At 53.8% G+C, this 14,439-nt stretch overlaps 2 protein-coding genes across 2 annotated transcripts; both read left to right on the top strand.

The window, feature by feature from the left end:
* The first annotated feature begins 212 nt into the window (after nt 1-212).
* On the top strand, nt 213-4,537 carry PCNA (proliferating cell nuclear antigen). The gene is made up of 6 exons (XM_064637883.1): nt 213-434; nt 2,396-2,493; nt 2,908-2,975; nt 3,117-3,311; nt 3,795-3,918; nt 4,025-4,537. The coding sequence occupies exons 1-6, from the start codon at nt 214-216 to the stop codon at nt 4,105-4,107; spliced, it is 789 nt and encodes a 262-aa protein (XP_064493953.1). The 5' UTR covers nt 213; the 3' UTR covers nt 4,108-4,537.
* Nucleotides 4,538-7,600: 3,063 nt separating this feature from the next.
* On the top strand, nt 7,601-13,650 carry TMEM230 (transmembrane protein 230). The gene is made up of 4 exons (XM_064637884.1): nt 7,601-7,898; nt 10,249-10,376; nt 10,787-10,909; nt 12,429-13,650. Exons 2-4 carry the CDS (start codon nt 10,278-10,280, stop codon nt 12,567-12,569), a joined length of 363 nt encoding a protein of 120 aa, XP_064493954.1. The 5' UTR covers nt 7,601-7,898; nt 10,249-10,277; the 3' UTR covers nt 12,570-13,650.
* Nucleotides 13,651-14,439: the final 789 nt, after the last annotated feature.

Here is a 14,439-nt window from a genome sequence, read left to right as displayed (position 1 = left end):
GCTGTGATTGGCCGGCAATGGGGGGGCCTTTATGAAAGCCTGGATGGGGTTGGGCAGAGGGAGGAGAGCGCCGCTGGCGATTGGCTGTCGCGCGGCAGTGGGCGGGGCGACAGAGGCTGTAAAGGGGGCTGTTGGGGTGAGGCCCCGTTCAGTCTTCGATCGCTGATTGTCTTGTTTTCTTTTGCTGCTGCTCCCGCTGGTGCTGCCGCCAGGATGTTCGAGGCGCGGCTGGTGCAGGGCTCGGTGCTCAAACGGGTGCTGGAGGCCCTCAAGGACCTCATCACCGAGGCCTGCTGGGACCTGGGCTCGGGCGGCATCAGCCTGCAGAGCATGGACTCCTCGCACGTCTCCCTGGTGCAGCTCACGCTGCGCTCCGAGGGCTTCGACACGTACCGATGCGACCGCAACATCGCCATGGGCGTAAACCTGTCCAGGTCGGCCGGCGACGGGGCCTCAGCGGGACGGGCTGGGACGGGGCGGCCGAGCGGGGCCTGAGGCGCTGAGGGCGGCAGGGAAGGGGGTGTGTGAGGGGGTGTGTGGGGGTGTGAGGAGGGATGCGGGTCGAGGGAGCGGCCCCGGGGTGCGGGGGGCGCCCAGAGCCCCCTCAGCCCTTCCCCCCCCAAATTCCCCTCACGGATCTCGCGCCTTTTTTCGCGGCGCGCGCCGTGACGTCACTGCCGGCGCCGAGTGGCGGGAAAAGCTGGTGAGGGGCGGGAGGAGCCGCGGCCATGGACCTTTGGAGAGACTAATTACGGCTCTAAAGTCAAAGAATCACAGAGCCACTGAGATTGGAAAAGACCTCTGAGATCATCGAGTCCAACCTGTGACCCAACCCCACCTTGTCCCCCCCCCATGGCACTGATGCCACATCCAGGCTCTGCTCAAACCCCTCCAGGGATGGGGACTCCCTCCCTCCCTGGGCAGCCCATTCCAAGGGCTGATCCCTCTCTCTGGGAAGAACTTCTTCCCCATGGCCAACCTAAACCTGCCCTGGGGCAGCTCCAGGCTGTGCCCTCTTGTCCCACTGCTGGTTCCTGGGAGCAGAGCCCGACCCCCCCCGGCTCCCCCCTCCTGGCAGGGAGCTGCAGAGAGTGAGGAGGTCTCCCTGAGCCTCCTCCTGTCCAGGCTGAGCTCCCTCAGCTGCTCCTCACAGCACTTGTGCTCCACACCCTTCCCCAGCCTCGTTGCCCTTCTTTGGTCCTTACAGAATCCTGGGGGGTGTCAGAAAGACCATGGCCAGCAGGTCAGGGACTGATCCTGCCCCTCTGCTTAGTCCTGGAGTGCTGTGTCCAGGTCTGGGCTCCTCAGGACAGGAGGCACATTGAGCTCCTGGAGCTGTAGAAGTGATGAGGGGACTGGAGCTTCTCTCCTCAGAGGAAAGGCTGAGGGAGCTGGGGCTGCTCAGCCTGGAGAAGGGACCTCCTCTCCTCAGTGGGAGATAAATACCTAAAGGAGGTGTCAGAGGCTGGACCAGGCTCTGCTGCAGGGGGGTGGGGGGGCAGCAATGGGACAAAAGGCCAGGGGCACAAACTAATGCCCAGGAGGTTCCACCTGAACATGAGGAAGAACTTCTTTGCTGTGCAGTGACCCAGCACTGAACAGGCTGCCCAGGGAGGGTCTGGAGTCTCCTCACTGGAGATATTCCAGAACCACCTGGACACAACCCTCTTCCATGTGCTCTGGGATGGCCCTGCTGGAGCACTGAGGTGGCACCAGTGACCCTCTGTGGTCCCTCCAAACTTCACCCACTCTGTGAATCAACTCTGTCACTGTCCAGCTGACTGTCTTCCTGTGCTCTGCAGGATGTCCAGCCCTGTGCTGCTCCTGGGGCAAGAGGCACTTTGAAGGCTGAATAACATCAGGATTTGCCATGGAATAAAGTCCCCACCCCCCACCCCCCGTTTTTCCAACAGGGTTAAAAGGAGAGCTGTCACTGATAGCTGAGATTCTCTGGGAATGCAGCATCCAAAAGGCTGATTCCTAAAAAGAATTATTAAAGTTCATATTATTAAAGTTTTTATTAAAGTTCATACAAATCTAACCATCAAATGGATCTTGAAAATTCCACCCAGGAATTATCCCAATCAGCAAATAATAAATTTTAATAAAACTCAATCACAGATCTTGGCTGATATAAATAAAGATCAGTCATTACTTTACTGACACTGCAGTTCTAATTTGTGTCACAAAGCATCTCCTGGTTGCAAGTTCTGCTCTACAACAGGTGTCATGTCCTGCCCTGCTGTGTCTGGCACTTGGAAATCTCACGTTTTGCTGAATCTGACAGTCACAACATCATCCTAAGCTGAAAACACAGATTGGAGTATTTTAGTCAGACAACTGTAACATCACAGCTTCCAGTGCTGAGGGTCACCTGCCTTCTTTTCCCTTCCAGCATGTCCAAAATCCTGAAGTGTGCAGGGAACGAGGACATCATAACCCTGCGGGCAGAGGACAACGCAGACACCTTGGCTCTGGTGTTCGAGGCACCAAGTGAGTGTTGAATTTGGGGGCTCATTTGTTGGTGTGATGTTCTCAGGCAGCCTCACAAACCCCACACAGGGTTCATAAACCACACAGAGGGAAGGAAATAACAATAAATAGCAGGGAAGTGGGAGGGGACACCTGATACTCAAACTCTTTGAACCGTCTGGGAATTGAAACTTAGTCAACTTGACCAGTAATTTCTTTGTAAGAAGAAGACTGATGCACTGATGCCCTTATCTGTACTTTTTCAGCCTATAAAAGGCTGTTTGGGGCACTTCCAGGTTTCCTCTCTGAGGAAACGAGGTGGATCACACTGTCATCACTGAGGTGGTTTTGGGGTGGGGGGAAGAGTAACAAAAGTCAAATTCAGGTTGGTAACTTCTTGGGAACACTTGGTCACACTGTGCTTTGTTCCTTTAGATCAGGAGAAGGTCTCTGATTACGAGATGAAGCTGATGGATCTGGATGTGGAGCAGCTCGGGATCCCAGTAAGTCGGGGCCCAAGTGGCCGATTCCTAAATGTGTTGGCAATAAGTGTCGGGTTCGGGGGTGAGTGAATGTGGCTCTGCCAGGGCAGCCAGGCAGCAGGGCAGTGCCCGGGCTGCAGGGCAGTGACGCTGTGTCCCCAGGAGCAGGAGTACAGCTGCGTGGTGAAGATGCCGTCGGCGGAGTTCGCGCGGATCTGCCGGGACCTGAGTCACATCGGCGACGCCGTCGTCATCTCCTGCGCCAAGGACGGCGTCAAGTTCTCGGCCAACGGGGAGCTGGGCAACGGCAACATCAAACTGTCCCAGACCAGCAACGTGGACAAGGAGGAGGAGGCTGTGAGTGCACACAACTCGTTCTCTGAAGCTGCGGGGTCGGGTCGGAGAGTTACGGTTTGGGTTGGAAGGGACCTTCAGAGGGCAGCTGGTGCACCCAGAGGCTGGTTGGGCACTGACCAGACTCCCCAGGGCAGTGGGCACAGCACCAAGGCTGCCAGAGCTCCAGGAGGGTTGGGATGATCCTCTGGGGCACAGGGTGGGACTGGTGGGGCTGGGCCTGTGCAGGGCTGAGGGTTGGACTGATGGTCCTTGTGGGTCCCTCCCAGCTCAGCACATTCTGTGAGCCCCTGCAATGAGCAGGGACAGAGCTGTCTCTGCCCCTGCTTTGTGGGTTGTGGCCCACGAGTCCCTGCCATGTGAGGTCCTTGCCCTGGGCCCCAGCAGTGCTGACCTCTGCCCAACACGTCCGAGTGACTTGTCTGAGTTGTTCTGTGGAGGGAGCTCCTGCAGCTGCATTTCCTGAGGTCTGCCTTGGTTTTTTAGGTTACAATAGAGATGAACGAGCCAGTCCAGCTGACCTTTGCCCTGAGGTACCTGAACTTCTTCACCAAAGCCACCCCCCTGTCCCCTACAGTCACACTCAGCATGTCTGCAGACGTTCCTCTGGGTGAGTGCAAGTGGCTCTGCCAGAGAAATCTTGTAGGATTAGAACTTGTGACTTGAATTTGCTGTAGAACCTTGTGAAGACCCTTTTTCCCCTCTCTCTTTCCCAGTGGTGGAGTACAAGATCGCTGACATGGGACACCTAAAGTACTACCTGGCTCCAAAGATCGAGGACCAGCAGGAAGGCTCTTAACTGGGGCAGGACTGAGGGGGATCTGCTCGTGGCTTGGAGAAGGGAATGGTGGTGATAGCAATTCCAGTGCCTTGGAGCATCCTGGGAGCACTGTTAGGCTTGGCTTGTAGATATCTTTGTAAATATTTTTCAACTTACTATTTTGCTATCCTTGGCATCTTTGGAAATAGGAATTGTTTGGGTTTTTCTAGTCTGTTCCTGTACTCCCAATAATCTCTTGGATGCTGTCTGAAGGTGAAATTTCTGACTCCTCTCAACTTGTGTAGGAGAAGGGGACAGTATTTAATGAGTCAACTCCTGGAGTTTCACCTGTGGAGCTGTAGTTTAGGGTTGATGTTTTTATTATGCCACAAGTTTGTGTGACTTTGACTTCATTTATTTTTGAAGCTGATATTCAAACTGATACTTGGAAATAAAAGATATAATTTCATGGGGTTTGTCCTGTTGAAATGTGGATGGGGGAGTGAATCAAATCTTTGTCAGGTGCTGAGGTGCCCAGGCTCCTTTCTCACGGCACTGCAGGCCCAGAATTCCCAGCCTTGGTCATTTAATTTGTGAATGGAGGGTGTGGTTACACTTTGGATAATTAATCGGTCCCTGATGCTGTTTCCCTGAATCCTGGAATGGGTTGGGTCAGAAGGGATTGTAAAGCTCCTCCAGTGCCACCCCCTGCTGTGGGCAGGGACACCTTCCACTAGCCCAGGTTGCTCCACCCTGGCCTTGGACACTTCCAGGGATCCAGGGGCAGCCACAGCTTCTCTGGGAATTCCAGCCCAGCCCCTCCCACCCTCACAGCCAGCAATTCCTTCCCAATATCCCATCTAACCCTGCCCTCTGGCTCTGGGAAGCCATTCCCTGTGTCCTGTCCCTCCATCCCTTGTCCCCAGTCCCTCTCCAGCTCTCCTGGAGCCCCTTTAGGCCCTGCAAGGGGCTCTCAGGTCTCCCTGGACCCTTCTCCTCTCCAGGTGAACCCCCCCAGCTCTCCCAGCCTGGCTCCAGAGCAGAGGGGCTCCAGCCCTTGGAGCAGCTCCGGGGCCTCCTCTGGACTCGCTCCAGCAGCTCCAAATCCTGATGTTGGGGATTCCAGGGCTGGAGCAGCTCTGCAGGTGGGGTCTCACCTGAGGGGGCAGAGTCACCTCCCGTGACCTGCTGCCTGTGATTCAAGGGCAGGGGTTCTGTGAACGGGTTTCTGTAACAACCATCACCCTGGGGGTGCTGGAGCTGCCTCGGGCTGTCCCTGTCCCTGTGGCTGCCCTGGGGACTCCCCTGAGGGCACTGGTGGCACTGGGACCCACAGGTCACACGGGGACCCCTCCTGGCTCTGCCTCTGCTGCTCTGAGGGGAAGGTCTGTGGTGGGTCAGTGGGAGCCTCTCCCACACCTTCCCCTGCTGCTGTCCCCACCCTGGGCACCAGCAACCCTGCCCTCATCCAGGGTGTCTGTGACCCTCTTGCTGTGGGTGACAGTTAACACCTGAAGGTGTCTGATCGTGAAAAACGGTTTCAAAGCAGTTCCAGGCAGTTGCTGTTTTTCTTCACTGTTGGTTCCACAAACCCTTTGGTCTCTGCTGAGCCCCAGTGACCCACCAAGAGCTGTGGAGCTGCTCGGCCCAACCAGGGCTGTGGGGCCAGGGGGACTCGGGCTCTGAGGGGGCTCTGGGGTCTGCAATCCAGGACAGGAGGGGGGAGCTGGGGGGTCCAACTCTGCTCCCAGGGAAGGAGGGACAGGACAAGAGGAAACAGCCTCAAGCTGTGCCAAGGGAGGGTCAGAATGGGCATCAGGAAGACTTTCTTCATGGAAAGGGTTGTAAAGCATTGGAAGGGGCTGCCCAGGGAGGCAGTGGAGTCCCCACCCCTGGAAATGTCCAAAAAACGTGTGGATGTGGCACTGGAGGACATGGGTTATGGTGAACACGGTGGTGGTGCTGGCTGATGGTTGGACCTGCCGATCTTAAAGGTCTTTTCCAACCCAAACAATCCCATGATTTTAAGTATATTTTTTCAGGGGGCTGTGTCCTTCCCACTGCTCAGCAACTCAGGAGTAGCTTGAGCATAAACTGCCTGAAAACCCGTCCCCTGGAAGGCCCGAGTCACGGAGCAGGAGGATGGCACAAGGTGGCAGTGCCGGCGAGGAAACGAATCCCGCTGGGTCAGAGCGGTGGTGCTGCCCTGGGATGGACACTGGGCCCTGCTCGGAGCTGGGGACAGGATTTCCCCGTGCCCTGGACCTTGATCCTGTTGGGAGCAGCACTGCTTTGCTCCTGGGGATGGTCTGGAGGTGTCCAAGGCCAGGTTGGACGGGGCTTGGAGCAACCTGGGCTAGTGGACTGTGTCCCTGCCCATGGCAGGGGGTGGGACAAGAGAATCTTTCTGATCCCTTCCAAGCCAAACCAGTCTGGGATTCTGTGGTTTAGACCCCGATTTGCTGCTGTGCTGCAGGTGCCTCCCATGCTGAGCTGTCTCCATTTATCCTCAACTTGCTCGGCTGGTTAATTCAGGAAAAGTCTGGAAAGGAAGATCTTTGAAGTTTTTCAACAGTCACAGAAATCTTGCCCAGAGCAGTGGTAGGAGCCTTAAATAACCAGGGAACTTTTTGTCCCTCCAAATGTGGTGCTGGGACGGGATCAGCCCTGTGGTGCCCACGGCAAACTGGCTTTGGAAGAATTTTGTGGAAACTTTGGCTTCAGCGTGGAATCCAAGGTTTGTGATATGGAAATAGGGAAGGATTCTGGGGTGTAAAGCCAGTGATCGAAGCAAATTCTTTTTGGTGCAACTTCCAGCTGTAGCAGAGGTCACCAAACTCTTCCTTTGTGCTGTTCTACCCATGAACACATTGTAAAAATCAGCCAAATTGTTTAATTGCTTGTTTTTACAGCTGAAATGACCAAGTTGAGCAGCCTGTTGTTGCAAGAAACATCCTTTAACATTGGTCCTTACACACTTGTGTCCTGTCTGGTCTCTGCATAAATCCTGAAAGCAGCTGGACCTTTACTTTGCCAGGCCCAAATAATGAAAATTTTAAAGGATGTTCCCTTTAAAACAAAACAAACAAACAAACAAAAAAAAAAACCAAAACCCCAACCAAATGCAAAAAAATTGCCTGGGAGGGTTAATAAATGCCGTGTTTTTCTCCCCGTTTGAGAGAGGGAGTTTTAGAAGTTTATATATTTAGACTTTCTCACCAAGGAGGTAATAAATAAGAAGGGGGGAGGGATAATTCTCAGGAATTTAAGGAGATTGGGCTTCTCAGGCTCCAAATCCAGCCCGTATTTTATTAATTCACAGGAAGCAGTTCCCTTGGGAAGCTCCCCGGAGGAGGCACATCCCCACACTGCCCCACCCGGGTTAACATTCCCGGTGCTGAAATAACGCCCTGGCTGTGTGTGTGTCCCCTCTCAGCCCTTCACAATGTCCGTGTGTGTGTGTCCCCTCTCAGCCCTTCACAATGTCCGTGTGTGTGTGTCCCCTCTCAGCCCTTCACAGCGTCCCCAGGAATGTCCCGGGATGTTCCCGGCTGGAAGAGAGCCGGGAGCATCCTTTGGGAAAGCAGCTTTGTTGGAAGGCGCGGACGAAGCCGCTGGTCCATAAACCCCCTGCGAACCCCAGATGAGCCCCGCTGGACCTGGCGGGACACGGTCTGGACCACCCTTGTCCAAGAACGCGGCAATTCCAGCGGATTTCCCTGGAGCGCCAGGCCGGGAAAGGCCGGCGGGGCGCGGCCGTGACCTGGAAGGAAATCGCCGTCACCGGGATAAACTTCCCGGGCAGCGCGGAAGGGCCGGGCCGGCACCGGGTAACGGGGCCGGGGATCGGGGGGCATTTGGGGTGGGTTGGGGGGGATTTGGGGTGGGTTTGCGGGTGTTTGGGAGCGACGCGAGGCCGGGAGCGAGGGGGGAGCGCCCGGGAGAGGCGGGAGCGGCCCGGGGACACTTGGGGAGGTTCTGGGGACACTTTCATAGAATCCCAGAATCAGCTGGGTTGGAAGGGACCTCCGAGATCATCCAGCCCAACCCTTGATCCAACCCCGCCGTGGTTCCCAGCCCATGGCACTGATGCCACATCCAGTCTCACCTTAAAAACCTCCAGGGATGGAGAATCCCCCCCTTCCCTGGGCAGCCCATTCCAATGGCTGAGCACCCTCTCTGCAAAGAAATTCTTCCTGATCTCCAACCTAACCCTCCCCTGGCACAGCTGCAGACCCAGCCCTCTTGTCTTGCTGATGGTTGCCTGGGAAAAGAGACCAACCCCCCCTGGCTCCCCCCTCCTGTCAGGGAGTTGCAGAGAGTGAGGAGGTCTCCCCTGAGCCTCCTCCTCTCCAGGCTGAACAGCCCCAGCTCCCTCAGCCTCTCCTCACAGCACTTGTGCTTCGGGTGTCCCCGCTGAGGTTTGAGCTCCCAAAAGGGCCGGAGTGACCCCCCCAGCCCTTCTGTGTGTCCCGTGTGGAACATTGCTCCACTTTAAGGGATAACCGGGAATCCGGGTTGGTGTTTCCCGGATCCTCCCCGGGTTTAAAACACAACTGAAATCTGGAATTACAACCTTAATTACCTTGGCCGAGTTGCTTAGGCCCTGCTTGTTTATTTTTATAAAGTAAATATTCCTGTTTCTGCTCCTGGACCGTTGCAGAGCACGATTTAATGCACTGTAGGCTCGATATGAGGCTTAATGGGGTCAAACCTGGCCTTTAAACTCTCTGAGAGAGTATTTTTTTATGCATTTGTCATGAATAGCTTCTTTCTTGTTCATAGGTGATGTAATGGGAAAGGCAGACAACTTGTGCAGGTGTAAATTAGAAATAATTCCTAAGAAGTCACTAAAAAGAACTGGTAAATAATGGGGTGGTGGGTGAGAAAAGAGGGGGAAATGGGGCAGAGTCAGGAAATGTGACTTTCATTTCAGAAATGCTGATTTATTTGGGCTTCTTCCCCTCCTGCACATCCACCCCCAGGCATGTGGGGAGTTTTTAGGAGACCCTGGGGGTGTTTGGGTGCTGGGACCTGAAAAACAGGGATATGTGAGGGGCTGGGAATACCACCCTGTGGGTAGGAGGTATTTCCTAAAGACGTTCTTTCTATATTTGGGTTTTGCTACCAAAACAAGCCCCGGAGTTCAAACCGAAGGTTCAGCTGTGGGGATTTAAGATCAGAGGGCGTTGGTTCTTTTATAAAAGTCAAATTTGCAGCAGGAGGAACAAACCTGAGTGGGGAACGTGCCAGTGATTAACAACGGGGGCACAAAGGATTTTGTGGAGATGCATCACCTTTAATGCTAAATCCTGTTATGGAAACAGTGTCTTTATCCCTTCCTGTTGGCACAGTTGGAATATGCACTTTTGTTCTCTTTATTCCACACTTTCTCAGCAAATAAAAGCACCACTGAGGCTGGAAAGAGTGGGAAGCCCTTTCCTGCCCCTCTCCTGGGAATTGTAGCCCTGGGCTGTGTTTGAGGAGACACCCAGGTCCTGCTGGGCCCTGTTCCTGGGTCTGCAGGGTCGGGGGGTGTTGGCAGGATGGATCCTGGCTCCAGCCCCTGGGAAGGTGGGCTCCAAGGGACAAGCTCCTTGCTGGAGTGTTGGTGACCTCATCCCACTCACTCCATCCCCTTGAGATGCTCCCCCTGAGTCACAGCTCCTGCTGGATCCACGACACCTCCATTTCATTCCAGTCTCCAGTGGTTGGTTGTTTTTTAATTCCCAGAATTGCTCTGTTGCAAAACATCCTGGTGGCTGAAAAGCTGCTTTGTTTCACTCTGGTTTGGGTTTCTTTGCTGGTGTCCCTGTTTGGAAGCAGCTGGAGCTGGGACAGCTCCCTGCTGGCAGTGGGATCCCCTTGCGAAACGAGAGCTGGGCTGGACATGGGAGGATATTCTGGATTTTCAGTCTGGTTTTAAGCACAGGTTCTACCTTAGCTTGGCTTTTGCTTTCAGAATTGGTAAACCCTCTTGCAGCTGTATCCATTTTGCATTTTAAGCTTAAAATAAAATGCTTAAATACTTTGTTTGAAAAGTTTTCATTTACAAAGAACAATTTTTGAAGAACAAATTTATGCCTTTTTAGTTGGAACAGCCTTGACTCTTTAGTTTCTCCTCAGAAACTCCACCACCCCGTTTTCTCCCATGTTTTTGCTCTTCCCTGTGTTTCCCAGGTCCTAGGTGATGCCCAGCCCTCCATGGAATGATGCCGTCCCGCACCAACCTCTCTGCTGGGATTCCCAGTAGCAAAGTCAAATATTCCAAGCTCTCCAGCACTGATGATGGGTACATTGACCTGCAGGTAAGAAAAGGGGAAGGAAACAGTAAAGCAGGACAGGCAGCTGTAGCTTTGCACTGGTGGGCAGCTGCTTGTTTGTGTGTCTCTGGTAGAGCAGCTGCAGCTCAGAGAGGGACAAAGCCAGGTGGGAGCCACCACCTCGGCCCTTCCCCTCTGGAAAACCCACGGAGCTTCCCTGGAAACAAGACTGGTTGCTTAACAGCTGCATTTCCATGGGGGGAAGTGAGATCTGGAGCAGATGTGAGGTGATGGGTGGAAGGGCTGGCTCAGCAGGGGCTCCATGGGCAGGATTCCTGGGGAAGAGCTGCCTCAGCCCTTTGTCCCGTGTCACCTGTGAGATTCCCAACTCTGCCCTGCTGGGAGGGGAGCTGTGCTGAGTTAACCTCTTCAATATTTGGGGTTTTGCCATCCAGTTCAAGAAGAGCCCACCAAAGATCCCCTACAAGGCCATCGCCCTGGCTGTTGTGCTCTTCATGATTGGGACCTTCCTCATCATCATCGGAGCCCTGCTGCTGGCAGGGTACATCAGCAAAGGAGTGAGTGCTTTAATTACTTTAATTACACTTTAATTACACTTGTTATCAGTTTTTTATTGCCTGCCCTGCCCTCAAGGCTACTGTGAACCCTCATGAACCATCACGTGAGAGGACCAGAGGAAACAGCCTCAAGTTGTACCAGGGGAGGTTTAGATTTGATATTAGGAAAAGGTTTTCCCATGGACAGGGTTATTCACCCCTGGAACACGCTGTGCAGGGCAGTGGTGGAGTCACCATCCCTGGAAGTGTCCAAAAAACATGTGGATGTGGCACTTGAGGACATGGTTCAATGGTGAACATGGTGGTGGGTTATGGTTGGACTTGATGACCTCAAAGGTCTTTCCCAGCCTTAACAATTCCATGATTCTGTTATCATGTTCAGTGTAGAAATCCAGAGCCAAAGACCTGGAAAGTCATTCCCAGCACGGCCTTGCTGTGCCATTTCCCTGGCAGCAGATCCCTGTGATCCCTGCAGTCTGGAGCAGGTTCAGAGCTGGGCTGGAGACCTGCCAGGGAGGGCTGAGTGTCCCTGCCCTCCCTGGGGTCCAGTTTCATGTCCCTGCAGAGTCCAGCTTGTTGTCCTGGGAAAACCTCAGCCTGGGGTCATCACCTGCAGTGCAGATCTTCTCGTGACTCAGGCAGGAGATGCCAGAGCCTGTCCAGGACACAGCAGCAGTTTTCCCACCTCTGTAGATCCATGGGAAGGGGATCTGCCCTTTGGAGCTGCCTGGGTGCTTCTCCCCCTGTCCCTTGGCTGCAGGAATCGCTGTCAGTCGGCAGCTCTGCTCATCAGAGTGGCACCAGCAGGGTCTGGGCTCTGTCGGGAGCTCTCCAGGCACAGGGAGCTCCCAGCCCTGGCTGCACATCCAGGGGGGGTCAGGAGAAGGTCCCTCGAGGGGTTCCTGCAGCAAGGAGGAGATGCCAGGAGAGGATTAAAGGCTCAGCCTAATGACAACTGATTTTTCTGATTTAGGATGGATTTTTATTTCTCAGCCAGCAAGGCCTTGGGGATGAACCACAGAATCATGGAATGGTTTGGGTTGGAAGGGACCTTACAGATCACCCTGTTCCAACCCCTGCCATGAGCAGGGACACCTTCCACTAGACCAGATTGGATGGTCATCCTGAGAATCTCCTCCCTCTCTCCCTGCTTTGCCCTCACTATTATATTTCTTTATTATTATTATTCTGTTATATTTATTATATTACATCCATGTCCTTCAGGTGTGTGAGACAGGGCTGGTGGAGCTCTGCTCCCCCACAGCTCCTGTGCTCACACAGGTCACAGCAGTTCAGAGACAGGAGCCCAGAGCCAGTCTGAGCCCTTCCTCTGTGTCCTGCCTTGGGCACAGATAATCATGGAATCCTGGAATGCTTTGGGTTGGGAGGGACCTTAAAGCCCATTCAGTTCCACCCCCTGCCATGGGCAGGGACACCTCCCACTAGCCCAGGATGTGAGAGAAAGGCAAGCCCCTCCTGCAGACCTGTTCCCACTGGCCTGGGCCGTGTGTCCCTGCAGGAAACGGACCGTGCCATCCCCGTGCTCATCATCGGCATCCTGGTGTTCCTGCCGGGCTTCTACCACCTGCGCATCGCCTACTACGCCTCCAAGGGCTACCGGGGCTACTCCTACGACGACATCCCCGACTTCGACGACTGAGCAACGAGCCCATCCCACCCTCAGGAGTGGCTCAGAGCTGGTTTTTGTCCCCCTGGGCCTCGGGGGCCTGGCAGGTCCCCGCTCACGTGTGTCCCTCACACGGTTCCTGGGTTTGAGGTGTTGCAGGTTGTCCAGTTTGGGGGGTTTTTGGGGGGGCTGGAACACGGAATTGACCAAAAGGAATCGCAAAGAACTTGAGATTTATGGTATTTTTTCCTCTTGAGATTTATGGTATTTTTTCCTCTTTCCAGCTTGTTGCTGGGAAGTCCTTCCTGGGGGAGGCACTTCTTGCAGTTTTCCAGAAGTAGCTGAGCCGCTTTCAGCAGCAGATCCTTGTTTTTTCTGACTATTTTATAGAGTTTAGTTTTCCATGAGATTGTGGTTATTGTTGGCTTTACCTTTGCAGACAAACACCATAGTTCAATTCTCCCTCTGCTCTCTGTCCAGCAGAAATGCTTCCAGAGTTCTTGTGCTGAGCTTTCGCTGTAGTAACTAAAGTCTGATGTGCAGGGGAGGGGGAGAACAGCACTTGTAGGAAGTGATTTACAGGCTGCACTTGCTGCACAGCTCCTTGTCAGGCTGACCAAGCTCATTTCCCCACAAACATTCTTCCCAGGAGAGCTTTTCCCAGGCCACTGTTGCTTTTGGCAAAATCCGCTTATCCCTCACAAGGATTTTGATTATTATTTTAAACAACTGAATGGATACCGGGAGAAGGGTTGGAATCTAGACCAGGACTCAAGTGTCTAAATGCCAAAAATCCTGGGTTTGACTAATGTGGATATTGGAGACATTATTGGAGACACTTGAATTCCAGCTGTCTGTATGTTTGGAGTCCTTGTGTAGCTAATATTCTGTGCAGAGCTGCCCAGAGCAGTGAAAAGGAATTCCCTGAATAGTTTGTGCTGAACAAATTCCCTCTGGATTGCTTTGCCAGCATCAGTGATGTGTCATTCAGGGAAGGCAGAGGGACAGCTCCATTCCTCTGAGGTGGGAATGTCTCGGTGTCCTGGAGAACATGTGACAAGTGGGAGTGCAAGTGGGTGCATTTAACATGAATAAAGTTCTATATTCTGTGTAACCTTAAGTTTGTTGTCATTCCCAGGTTTCAGAGGGCACTAAAAACTGTTCTGGGCAACCAGATTTGTGCTTTACCTGCAGCTGCTGCTGCCTCCAGCTCCCCAGTGCTGATGGGGTGGGTGCAGTCGGTGTTGGGCTCTGCTGGGCAGCTCTGGAACAGCTCCATCTGCTCCAGGACCCTCAGCTTGCCCTGGGCAGAGCTGGGATTGCTGCACCAGGGAGGATAATCCAGCCTGCCCTGGGGGCAGGAAAAGGTGCTGCCTTGGAAGGTCAGGGTTTGCTTTTTGAGCCCCTCAGTCCTGGTTCAATGGGAAAGACCCCAGAGCTGGAATTGCTTTGTTTCAGGGTCCAAGCACCCAGCTCCTTTTGCTGGGCAGGGTAGCAGGAGCAGTGTCTGTTGGAATGTGATGCTCCACAATTCCCAGGTGGGCTGAACATTTTGGAAGGAAGGGGGCAGGTGTGGCTGCTGGTGCCGAGCAGTCCATGGAGAAGGGGATGAGATCAGTGCTGGATAAAAGCCTTGCTCTGAACCTACTCCTAAAATTGCCTTTTTTCCTCCTTCAGTGTTCTGGATTAAACCCAAACCCCGAGCCAAGTTCTTTTTTTAAGCCCCATCTCTTCCCTCATTTGCCTTAATTCCAGTGCTGCACTTGGAGAAATAACTGATCAAACTCAGGATCTCCCTTTCCTCCTCTGAAGGCACAACTGAGCAGTTCCCTCTGTGCTGTGTCACTCCAGCCCCCACATTCCCAGCACTGCCCAGCTTCCAGATGGGACACGTGCTGCTGGC

Source organism: Pseudopipra pipra, chromosome 28, assembly GCF_036250125.1.
Source record: "Pseudopipra pipra isolate bDixPip1 chromosome 28, bDixPip1.hap1, whole genome shotgun sequence".
In the NCBI taxonomy this organism is placed as follows: Eukaryota; Metazoa; Chordata; class Aves; order Passeriformes; family Pipridae; genus Pseudopipra; species Pseudopipra pipra.
This window is presented reverse-complemented; position numbering and strand designations above follow the sequence as displayed.

Bases quoted from the DNA above. Each gene is read 5' to 3' on its own strand.
- PCNA (XM_064637883.1), top strand. From the start codon at position 214: ATGTTCGAGGCGCGGCTGGTGCAGGGCTCGGTGCTCAAACGGGTGCTG. The intron at 2,494-2,907 runs GTGAGTGTTGAA...TTGTTCCTTTAG, and splicing joins TCTGGTGTTCGAGGCACCAA to ATCAGGAGAAGGTCTCTGAT. The intron at 3,312-3,794 runs GTGAGTGCACAC...TTGGTTTTTTAG, and splicing joins TGGACAAGGAGGAGGAGGCT to GTTACAATAGAGATGAACGA.
- TMEM230 (XM_064637884.1), top strand. From the start codon at position 10,278: ATGATGCCGTCCCGCACCAACCTCTCTGCTGGGATTCCCAGTAGCAAA. The intron at 10,377-10,786 runs GTAAGAAAAGGG...TTTGCCATCCAG, and splicing joins ATGGGTACATTGACCTGCAG to TTCAAGAAGAGCCCACCAAA. The intron at 10,910-12,428 runs GTGAGTGCTTTA...GTGTCCCTGCAG, and splicing joins CAGGGTACATCAGCAAAGGA to GAAACGGACCGTGCCATCCC.